Source organism: Rhinolophus ferrumequinum, chromosome 11 (assembly GCF_004115265.2).
Source record: "Rhinolophus ferrumequinum isolate MPI-CBG mRhiFer1 chromosome 11, mRhiFer1_v1.p, whole genome shotgun sequence".
NCBI classification, from domain to species: Eukaryota; Metazoa; Chordata; class Mammalia; order Chiroptera; family Rhinolophidae; genus Rhinolophus; species Rhinolophus ferrumequinum.
The window spans coordinates 82837973-82850264 of NC_046294.1; the positions used below are offsets into that span (position 1 = coordinate 82837973).

Consider the following 12292-nt stretch of genomic DNA (forward strand, 5'->3'; position numbering starts at 1 on the left):
TAATGTCAGTACTAAGAAAATAAGTAAATCACGGTTGAATTGTTTTGGGTATTGATTATATTTTTTTGCCAAACTCTCCCCCTCTCATTCCTTCGGTAAAACAGTTTGTGCACAGGGTTGTTTATGACAATCTCAGAAAAATGTCACTCTGGTGAGCTGGTGTATTTCAAATGGATATTAACCATTTAACCAGTGGGAGCAGGAGTTTTCAACTTTTTCCAGTATCAACAGCGCCCTTTGGAGCACCAGCTTCCACCAGCTGTGGTAGTTGTAAGTTGAGTACGCATTGGTTGAGAAAATACATGACGATAAAGAGCTACTATAAACTAAATACCATTTTAAAATGAACAAAACTTATTAATATAGCTTCTAAAGCTATATTATTGAAAAACAATATCATATAGTGTTATAAAACACTAATGTGTGTTGTGGGTGAATTATTTTCAGTTTACAGTAATGATTTAGTACACGCCTGAATTCAGATCCCTTACACTAACTGCGCAGCTGCCCGGGACTCTTGCCCCCAGGCAGTGACCCTCTGACCTGGACACCCTGGAAGTACCTCTTCTCCAGGCCACTGGGTTCTTCCAAGTTTTCACAACTTCCCTGACAGTCCTTCTCTCCTTCAGTGCCACCCACCGTCCAGGCCAGGCAGAGCATAGTGAATGCCACCGCCAACCTTGGCCAGTCTGTCACCCTGGTGTGTGATGCCGAAGGCTTCCCGGAGCCCACCATGAGCTGGACAAAGTAAGACACATGCTTTTCATTGGGGTCTAGCGGAGAAGGGGACAGCATAGGGCCTGCTCCATGTTGGCGTTGCTATGGAACAGGAATGGACTGCTTGGAAATATATCAACTCTAGGGGCACAGTGGACTGTATGGTTCTCCTGCCTTGTGCATCAGAGTCCTTCCTTTTCAGTTTGTGGGCCAGAGGGCATGGCCTTGGAGGCCCTCTTTGGAAGGTTGGTGGCTGCAGCTTACAGCCCTTGGACAGAATCAGAGGTTTGGGTGGAGGAATCAAAGGTATACGTGTAAATATATTTGGCATCTGAACTTTCCGTGAAGACTGAGTCTTTCCCATGGGCTGGGACTGCATTTTTATGGAAATGAATTAAAAATAAATATCTTATCTCTGTAGTCAAAGTCATGGTACTTTGCATTTCTATACTCTGTAGGGATGGAGAACAGATAGAGAATGAGGAAGACGAGAAGTACCTCTTCAGTGACGACAGTTCGGAGCTGACCATCAGGAAGGTGGATAAGAATGATGAGGCTGAGTACGTCTGCATTGCCGAGAACAAGGCTGGAGAGCAGGATGCGTCCATTCACCTCAAAGTCTTTGGTAAGGACCGTGGGGGTCAAGGTCACTGCTCTGCCACAAGTCCTCTTACCCTATGCTCTCAATCCATGAGCAAGAGCCTGTCAATTCTGTCTCAGAATCTATCCCAAATGCAGCCCTTCTTGCCAGCTCCACCATCAATACCCTAGACCAAGCCATCCTCCACCTCTCCTGGTCAATGAGGCAGCCTCCTAGCTGGTCTCCCTGCCAGCTCTAGGTCCCCTTCAGCCCCTCCTACACACAGTAGCAAAAATGGCCTTAAATGCCACTCCTCTGTTTAAAATCCTCCCATGGCTTCCTACTGCGACCAGAATAAAATCCAGACTCCCTCCCATGGCCACAGGACTAAACTTGAGCCAGCCCACCTTCCTTTCTGACCTCATCTTTCCTCCACTTCATTCCACATTTAAAACTCTTTAACCTCCCTGGCCTCCTTTCTGTCCCTCAGACACATCAAGCTTGTTCCCTGCCTCAGGGACATTGCACTTGATGTTTCTTCTGCTTGGAATATCATTCCCCAGATCTGCTTCCAGCTGCCTTCTTCTCGTCCATCATTCAGATCTCCACTCAACCACCTTCTCAGTGAATTCTCCCTTCACTGTCCTGCCTGATGCAGCCCCCTGATCACCACAACTCCCACCCACCTCCGCTAACCTCTTGCATTAATCTTACTGTGTCTTTGTCACTCACTCATCAGTACCAGCACTGACCTCATTTACATATTTGTTTTGGGGATTGTTTGTCTCCCACCTCCACTAAATGTGTAGACTCTAAGATGGCAGAGTGCTTGCTGGCTGTGTTATGCATTGCTTTATTTCTGACACTCCAAACAGCGCCAGACTCATAATAGGCCCTTGGTAAATATGGGTGACCAACTGGTTGCCTATGTCTCCCTTTGCTTCTATCCCTGGCCTGTTTGAAACAGTATCAAGAGAATCATGAAAAGAGCCCCACATCTCTACTCGCTTGGTCTTTATAAATTCAGTAAACTTCATTCATTTAGAACTGAAATATATTTTGACCTGACCTTGGAAAAAGAATCTGCGGCAGAAAAATATTTAACCTAGTGGCCCTCAACTCTCTCTGTTCATCTTTCTAAAAACCACAGATAGAAGCTCATCCACTGTAGATGGTGCTGCTAGAACAGAAGCCAGAGAGGAAGCTGGGGTGCATGCAGCTTCCAGGTTGTTACAATGTGTGCCTGTGAACCTGTTTGGGACCTGCTTGTTTAACCTGATTAGGAGAACTGATCTGTGTTTATGAACATACACCTTTGAAAATCAAGTGTTTACCTGCAATTGGACTTGCTAATCACAGATGAATTCTATTTATTAATTAATGACGATTGGGTTTAGAAACAGGTTATCAGTGTGGTTCAGATTAACTGTATATATTTGAGAGTGAAAGCTAAATTTCTTAGAAAATATTTTTGACAGTCTTTTCTCTAATTCTGACTAGTCTTCTCCAGTCATTCTGATTGTAAGTTTTTCCATATTATAGAGAAAGATGTTAATTTATTCCTTCATTTAACAAATATACAGAGGGTGCCAAAACAATGTATGCACATGACTTGTATTCATCTTTTGTTATTGGTATATATTGAGTATTACAATTTTAATACAGTTTTTTCCTTTCTTAAAATGTGTATACATTGTTTTGGCACCCCCGGTATATTGAGCACCATTGCTGCTAGACAGAGGCACTACAGAGATATGGCCCTTTGACCCTGAGATGCACGAGAAAGGTAAACATATAAACATATGAATTATAATAATAGTGCCCGCCAACAACATTTGAGTGCCAGCCATTGCCAAGATTACAAAGATGAATAACACGCACTCTGTTCTAATCTGTGGGACCACAGGCTAATGTAGATTGCCAACGCTGAAATTTTTAATGACAGTCCATTATAATGACTTCATGATAGCAATATGCACACTGTTTTATAAGAGATCTCTGTCTGGTCCTGCATGACAGTAGTTAGAGAAGTCTTTGCAAATGATGAGCTATTTCACCAGCAGGCATTTCCCAGAAGAGGAAGGATGGGTGAGCATTTCAGGCCACACATGCACAAGCAGAGGCAGGAAGGGTACATGGGCTGAATGCGAGCTCCTTGTGGACAGGGACCTGTGTCTGTTATACTCACAGATGTATCTCCAGTGCCTAGAACAGTGCTTGGCTTATAATAGGCTTTCGTATTTGAATAAATGAGGGAATATCAGTTAGTTTTATGTGAATGAAGCATAATGTATGTGGCAGACAGATAAGCCTAGAAATGGGTCATCACTTGTCTTCGGGAATTCTTTTAGATATTAGTCCTATTTGATACTAATAATAATATGAAACACAAAGTGAGCACTTACAGTGTGCCAAGCTCTATGTGAAGTGCTTTCCATAAATTAGCTCTTTTAATCCTCAGGTTGATTGAATTATTATCCCCATGTTACACACGAGGAAACAGCAGAGAGATTAGGTGCCCTACCCAAGGAACCAGAATTGAAATGCAGGCTTTTAAATCCATTCCTTGAAAACTGGCAATGGTAGTTAGTACTCCATGAAACCCAATTTAACACATACTCTATCTGAATTACATATGGAATGATTGATAATACCAAAATTAGTGTACTCTCCCTTTACCACCATGGGTAACATGGTTTCCTTATGAAAGTACACTCAATTCTAACTCAACTGGTCAAGAACACATCTTCACTTCTCTTCAGGTCTCTCTAGTGGAGAGCCTCTCTGGCTACCCCAAGAAGGAGGTGTGTGGGGTGAGTCAGGAGCCATGTAGAGTGAACAGAGTGGGTAAGGTGAAGGGAAGGCAGTAACAAGGTAGGAAAAGAAGGTTGCAGGAACTGTGGCAAGGCAGGATTTGTCTTTCCATCCACTTCCCTCACCACACATCCCCTCATATCCCCTCCTGCATCTCGCTCTCTCTCTCTTTCTCTCTTGCGCACACACACACACACACACACACTCCACTACCACAGCTTCTTTCCCAAGACTACAGCAGGGATGATATACCTTAGACAACCCAGTAGAGCACACAGAGGAGAGATGGCCACACTACAGAGACAGGTAAGAAAACCATAGGCTCATAGGGTCCGTGTCTAATGTAGCCGTCATCCAGAATGAGAATCCTCTTCCGTCATATCCAGAGGACAGTTCACATAGCCTCTTTGAAATAACCTGGTACTCCATCTACACACACTCCTTTCCTTCTCCATGTCACATCCTTAACCTCCTTTCTCTCTGCTACTTTTGGCCTCCCCCATTGGTTTAGGAGATTGATACTAGGGCCCGATGGGAAGGGGCCAACTAGCCAGGGCTTCATCTTTCTTCCACCCTTTCTCTCCATCTCCTCTGCTTTACCAGCACTAGGGGGAGAAATGGGGCAGGTTTCCCAGTAGCAGCAGAGTCTGCAGCAGTAAGGTAGGAGAGCAAAGAAACCTGTAGCTTAGCTAGCAAAGAAGTGCTCAGAAATCCTGTGGCTTCAAGAAGGGATGGCAATTAATATGTAAGGGGCTTATCTAAATTCGGACTACTGTAATTGCACCTGACTGACATCATTTTTTCCTAACAAGGGGACACATTCTAGCATGCATTGCTCTAGTTGTCAGCCAGATGCTCTTTTTACTAATTGCATCCTTTTTACTGTTTGCATCCTGTCTACCTTAAAATTTCCATTGCTCCTCTCCCTTGGGCCCATCTGAAGAAGTATTTTTTTCTCCAGTTTCTTATTATGCTCGTATAAACTTTCTTAAGGTCTGCTGAGGGCTAAGGCAAGTTCACCGGTGGGCAGTAGCTTTGCTTAGCTAACCCCTGAGGACCCTTGCGAGTTACAGCAAAGGATAAACAGGTCTGAAGGAAGGTGCACCTGGTCATATCCAACCTCTCAGTTCACAGAAGCAGAGCCCCGCAGCCCTTCTGGAGTTGCAGGAACCCACATTGGGGTGAGAGTAGACAAGGCTGGATCTCAGTGGCAGGGTGCAGAGCTGTGGACATGCTGGAAGAGGAGAGCAGGCATGCTTGGACAGCTGTGCTCACAGGGGGGTCTGTGGGGAGAACTGCAATGGAACAATCGGAGACATTAGGCCCCATGGTGGCAGGTGGAGAATAGACCAGAGATCCAAAGTCAAGGGCCCACAGCAGAGGTCACTTAAGATGTGCAAGTACCATCTGTGCATGAAACCTGGACAGATTCTTCTAGATGAACCGCTCTATCAATGTTTTGTGTTTATTAAAGCAGAATCAAGAGCCTCAGTTTGGAGCATGTATACAGTCAGTAGTTTATTAGCCTACTTGGGGTTACTGTATGAATTTGAATATAAAGGAAATGCATTTCTTTCAAAAATTATGCATAATTCTGATTTATTTATTTTTTTGTCTGTTTATCTAGCCTGGCCTCTGTTAATGAAATAAGTTATACTTGTGCAATGTTATCTTTCCTCCATGGAAGATTTAGCAATTTCAGAGTATAATTGTTTTAAATTGGGAAAATTCAATTTTCTCTAATGTCTTAGCATTTAGCTCCGCTTTGAATGCTTGTGTTTTCTTGCATTACCCAAAACATTTGGAAAATGAACTCGTCTCCACTCATCTCCTCCCTATTCCCAGCCCACCCCGCAACCCCAACCAGTCACTCGCCGCATTTCCTTACTTGAGTTAATGCTAACACAACTTTTCTAGTCATGAAGAATCTCAGAGTCATTTGGCTCCTTCTTGTGTTTCTTGCCATCCCTGCGTGACCTCTGCTCACTTGCCACTTCCCATAAAACCTTTCTTTAGCATCTTCTCGAAGCTGTCCTTTCTGTTTCCCCTGAGATGACGTCATTCAGGACTGTGTTACATCACATCTGGGGCACTGCCAGAGCTTCCTGATTGGTTTTCCCACCACAAGGTTTTCTCTGTGCTAAATCATCTTGAATTTTTTCTAGACTTACTTTCTTGTAATACAAACGATCGTTATCGTTTCATTCCTCTGATCAAACACTGTCAGTGGCCGTCTATCTACCACGGGATAAAATTCAAGCAAAAGCTTTAACGAGACAATCAAGACTTTCTCTGCCTGGGTCAAGCATTGTCTCCCTCTGCTTTGATATGCAAACACCCGACTCATGACATATGCTCTCTTCCCAATCCTCTCTTCACACATTCTTGCTTCCTTGCTTTCTTTATTCAAGCAGTTTTCTATATGACTCCATCTCCATGCCAAAGTCTCACCTACTGAATATCTTGTGGCCCCGCCCACAAGCTGTGTCCTCATGGAGAGTCCCGCTCTGTTCCAGGGCCGCTATACCCACTGCCCTTAGCGCTCTTAACATACAGGATGTTGTCATGTGCCTGCTTCATGGGAAGCTCCTTGGGGGTTCAGCCCTTTATCTCATACAACACCCACAAAAGAGCCTTATACTTCGTAAGTAGATAACCTTTGTTGTATGGGTACATGATATCATTTAAACCTGGAAAGCAAAAAAAAAATCAGATGAACTTAATAGGAATGTTTTGTCTTTTCAGCAAAACCCAAAATCACTTATGTAGAGAACCAGACTGCCATGGAACTGGAGGAACAAGTCACGCTTACCTGTGAAGCCTCAGGAGACCCTATTCCCTCTATCACCTGGAGAACTGCCACCCGAAACATCAGCAGCGAAGAAAAGGTATAATGTCACCCAAGAGTTTCGGGGCCGTGGAATGCAGACTCGAAGCCTAGTGAGTCTGCCCCGTGCCCAGTTCTCTTCGGTGAGCCAGAAGGTGGGATGTGGCCTCCCTCCTCCAGCCTGCCTGGATGCAGCCTGTTCAGCATCCCCTGGCGATGGAAGGGGCACAGTTCCCTGCATAAATCTGCAGGGGTGTGATATTAGTGAGTGTGGTCAAGTTAGACACTCTGGGGAGGGAGTGGATAGTGATCTTCAAACGCAGGGTTATGGGACAGTGAGGAACAAGGCAAAAGTAAGGTCCTGGGGCTCCGGATGATTTCATCCTCATCTCAGGAGCACCCAAGGAAATGTCACCCGGAAATCAGAGGGATCAGAATGAGCCCTTTTCCTTGTGTTTCGTTTCCTCACGCTATAAATGCACTATATGCACAAAAGCTTGGTTGCCCATGAGTCTGCCTGTATTCTTGGTCACATTTGTACATCATTTTAATTTAAAGGCAAAAATAATTAGCAGTTTCTACACGACGATGATTGCACTGGGCTCTGCAACACAGTCACCGAGAGTGTAAGAACAAAGGAGCAACCTTCCCGACAAATTTAAATGACTGGGAAGATTTAACCTTAAAGCATGTGGACATATAGGCCACCGGAAAGCTATCTTTATTATTGACAATATATAAAAATTGAGGTGACCCCACATCATGCAGCACTTTGCTATTGAGTGGGCCAAAAGCAGGAGGAGGAAGAAGCTTGGGTTTAAAGCAACTTAAACCATCGTATGGCACTTCTCCAGTCTCATCTCATATATCCTGTGGTAATGGGCCTCATTTCAGTTGGCCAGAGCTTTGTCACCTATTCAGAAGTAATGGGCTTAGCTTTAAAGGACGTTGGTGATGGATTGCTTATTGACCAGAATGTCAGAAATGATAGATCTTCACTCTCCTGCCTGCCTAAAGGAAATCCCTAGAGAGGCTAAACTCAAAATAAAGCCCCCAAAAAAGATAGTGTGAGATACCAGAGCCAAATTTGAGATCGGCATTTAACGAACTGATTTCTGTCTCACTAATAGAAAACAAAACGAAATCAACAGGAACAGAAATTGCTGTTCCCAAACCCTACTATTTTTTGTAAGTTTTACCTCCAGAGTTGAATTCAACTTAACAAAAGCTCAACCAAGGAACTGCTAAGTATTTTTGAAACTCACATATGCTGTTCGATATTGTGAAAACCAATTGGATTAAGAAATGTGGTGTTTACTTGGATACTTTCTTTATCAACATTGGATTAAGCCCTCGGCTCAGATTTCGGCTCTCATCGTGTGTGCTACGTGGATTGAATGTACATTTCAGGGCTTAAAACACTGGGCTGCTGCTTGACAGATCTTTCTACATTAGGCTTCAGAGTAGATTTGTCCAGAATGACCTAGTGTATGTCTTTGACCGCAGTGAAGGACAGAAATAATATCTATCCCAGATGAACAATGTTTTTAAATTCTATATCTTTTCTAGGAATAGCTCAACAGCCAAGCTAGACCCAGAAAGGTTGTTAAGATTTGTGCCTACCGTAGGTCCTTTAATAGGTTGGCACTTCTGGCTTGTATCTGTGAATTCATTTTTATAGAATGAGAACAAATAACCTGGCACTAATACAGACTCATACTTACCAAGTATTGAGACCCAAGGTGTCCAACAGAGACCATATCAAGCCAAGTAGACTCTGTATAATTCAGTTATCAGTGTGTAGGTCATTTGTCTCAATCAGATAATTATTTAAGCCCAACCACATAGGTCATATTGTGGTTTCTTTTACTATGGACTGCCTTCAGGTTTACTTGAAGTGACATTACTGGAACATGAGTCAATCGATGTTAGAACAAGCCCTCCAACTCAGCCAGTGATGTGACAACAAATTAACATATCTAAATGAAACCCTGTATAGAAAAGTTGCCATTTCTATTGCTAATTATATATTGACATCAAAGAGGCATGATGTTCATCTTATACCATGGATAACTAATAATTAGGAAAACAAAGCTGGCCTCTTTATGGGTGTGTTGGACTCCAGATAATAAATGTCAGTGTTACTTTGGCAGCTGTTCCTCATCTACTCCTCCAACTGAAGTAGCATGATATATAATTAGATATCAAGATGATTAGAGTCACTGAATTGTAGGAGTAAAGAAAAAGATTTTCTTTTTAAAATCAGGATGATATGCTAAGCAGATAAGAATAGTCATTTGTATCTAATTGCCAAGGTAAGAAAGACTCCTGAGAATTAGATCACATAAGATGCTAGAATCAGAGAAGGTTGGAAGGAAGGCCCCCTTTGAGCGTTTCTAGTCTTACCCAGCACCCCTTCCTAGCATATCTGCGGAAAGTGACTCAGCCCCTGCCTGAAAGGTACCAGTGCCAGTCTTCTGCAGGATAGCTGGCCAAGGCTGATGATCAGGAAAGTCTGCTTCCTTCCCCTTCCACTTCTCAGTCTACCTGCCTCTGCCACTCAATCTTTACATGGGAGCCATTAAAGCAGCTGCTTGATGTTCCTTTAGTCAGTCTGTTCGTCTTCCCTCTAACTCACCCTTTACCTTACTACGTAGTTGGCCTATACTAGTTCGTTAGTGCACCATTAACATTTTGTGGTGCCCAGTGTCACTACTGCAGACTTCCAGGGGGTTATTGCTCCCTTGATCTGGACACTGTCATGCAGTTAAATTTGCATTAGCCTTTAGCAGTTTCCTCGTCCTGTTGCCTCCTATTGAGCTTGCGGTCAACTAAAATGTTCAGGTCTTTTTTACGTGAACGGCATTTAAGCCACGTAGCCCCTATCCTGTTCTTATACAATTGATTTTTTAACCAGTCACGCAGAATTTTATATTTACTTCTGTGAAAACTTGTGTTTTGTTGGTTGCAGCCCAGTGTTTCTCACGGGGGTCACTATGACAGTTTGGGAAGACTATTCCTTAGCCGGGATTGTCTTGTGCATTTCAAGATATGTAACACCCTCGTCCCCTTCTCCCTCAGTGCCAGTAGCCACCTCTAATGCTTGTGATTACCAAAAATTCCACATGTGCAGATGTTCCCTGGCTTGAGAACAACCATTTGAGTCCATCTTTCCGATAGTCAAGAGTGGTTTTCATCAGAACTGTCCTTTAGAGGTCTGTGGGTCCAGGGAATTTCAACCCACTTATACCCTGCTATTTTGTATATATATATATACAGAGGTGGCTAAAAAATGTATACACATTTGAAGAAAGGAAAACTGTATTAAAATTGTAATGCTCAATATATACCGATAACAAAAGATGACTACAAGTCATGTTTGATTTCTGCAATTACAAGAGGTGCTCAAAGTGGTTGCCATCAGTGTCCAGACACTTCTGATTACCGCGAACTACTGCTTGAGCAACGGTGACCAAAGTGTCCACTTGTATGCATTTTGTGGCACCTCCGGTATATATATATAGCGTATATATTCATAAAGTAATGAGGTCTAGCAGTCAATGGTGAGCCCCATCTAAGTTCAAGTCTTAACGGCAGGCAATTCAGTGGTCTTCCCCATGCAACTGTCATCTAGCATTTGTATTAGCTATTACTTTCAACCTTATATGAACACATACTTGAAATATCTTTGTCCAAGTCACTGGTAAAAACGTTGACTGGGACAGGGTCAAGTACAGAGCCCTTAGAATGCCCCCAGAGCTTCCCTTTGGGCCACTGGCTCAGAAGACAGAATACCTAATGCCCTGGTGTTCCCTCATGATTTTAATGACTTTTGTGGAAGGCTCAATGATACCTTTAATCAAGTTAGTTACAATATAAGCTAATTAAAGCAATGTGGTCTTTTACTTCATTTAGTTGAACCCTTCCTAAGAGAAGAGGGAAAAAAGGCTTCCAACCATAGATATGTAGTTAGTGACTTTCTAATGATACGCTGATGTTTTCCTTCACTAAAAAAAAAAAGGCAAAAACCAGTACAATGCCTGTCTGTCACACCTTATCTTTGACCGTGTCTCTAGGTTTAGTCCAATTATGCATTGGAGATTAATTATTATTAATCTGCTAAGCTTTAGCTAGTTGAGTTGGTCTTGCTCAACAACTGATAATACATAGACTAAGTTTCGGTCATTAAGATCATTAGAATAGATCATCTGTCTGAAAATTAATTCATTTATTAGTGGTCACTATTATGTTGACCAAAAAAACAAACATAGTTGAACATCCCAGTGGGTCAGTTTGATCAATGTGTATGGAAGCCATTGTGATAGCAAATGCAAAAAGTGTGTGCATCCACATCATTTCAGTAGTCTTCCCACCCAGACTCCTTTAACTATCGCCAGGTATGTAAGTGAGTGGCACTGAATTCCAGGTCCCATTTGCATATTGAGTGAGACCTCTGGATGATGATTTGCATCGTCTATCCCTGGCAGAACAAATGCATTGTGTGCTTATTTGAACTTGCCTTTGAAATGACTGGTAAAGAAAGACATGTGAAGCCTTAGTGCTTAAGGAAAAGGAAAGGGGTGAAGAGTTGAGATCAAAAGAGATAAACAGAAAAAAAAAGGAAAGCATTTAATGAACCTTGAATCTTGAGCTAACCGAGTAGCCCACAAATAAGAGAGACCTTTTGAAATCCTGGATTCTCTGCAAACTGGAGCTTTTTATCACCAGGAAGAATCCCTCATTCAATACAAACGAGGCGTCCACTTTTAAACATTGGAGAAGGTACCGTCATTGAGCAATCAGAGTCTGGCTTATCCAGGTGTGGGCAAATGTCTAACAGGGAATACTTTAGAATAAGTGGAGGGATGTTTCCCTTTAGTTTATATACATATTCCTGCAGACTTGTAAGATAATAAAACATGTGACTATGAAAAGAACCTGGAGCCAACAATTCTTGAAATAGTACTAATCAAATCCTAATTTATTTTATGTGTGTGTATTTGCATATCAGGTTGTCTTAAAGTAGGCCACACAACCTTTATCAAATTATCAGGAGCAAAGCATATTCTGTCATTACACCAGGCACAGATGGGAGGTCAGGCTACTAGAAATATTGTGTTACTAGCAACTAACTTATCCTAAAAGCCACAAAACTGCAAGGATTTGAGAGGGACACAAGAAAAATCAGATCTGAAAAACAACTCCATATGATACAGCCCATAAAAAATTTTTGGTTCATGCAGCCCTGGCATGTGACAGACAAGCTTCTGAGTGATGTGGAATTGGCAACCACATTTGACATGTTGGCCCACTCTTCCTTTGGTCTATGCATGTTCCTCTGTTCTCACTTTCTT

At 42.6% G+C, this 12292-nt stretch overlaps 1 protein-coding gene across 24 annotated transcripts in view; it reads left to right on the plus strand.

The window, feature by feature from the left end:
• The window catches only part of NCAM1 (neural cell adhesion molecule 1), a 312470-nt gene that overhangs the window by 253532 nt on the left and 46646 nt on the right, over nucleotides 1-12292 (plus strand). For all 24 annotated transcript variants that reach the window (XM_033119334.1, XM_033119335.1, XM_033119339.1 and 21 more), the window contains exons 6-8: nucleotides 630-747; nucleotides 1176-1342; nucleotides 6857-6999. In XM_033119334.1, coding sequence (XP_032975225.1) covers nucleotides 630-747; nucleotides 1176-1342; nucleotides 6857-6999 — 428 coding nt within the window. The remainder of the gene's footprint in view (nucleotides 1-629; nucleotides 748-1175; nucleotides 1343-6856; nucleotides 7000-12292) is intronic.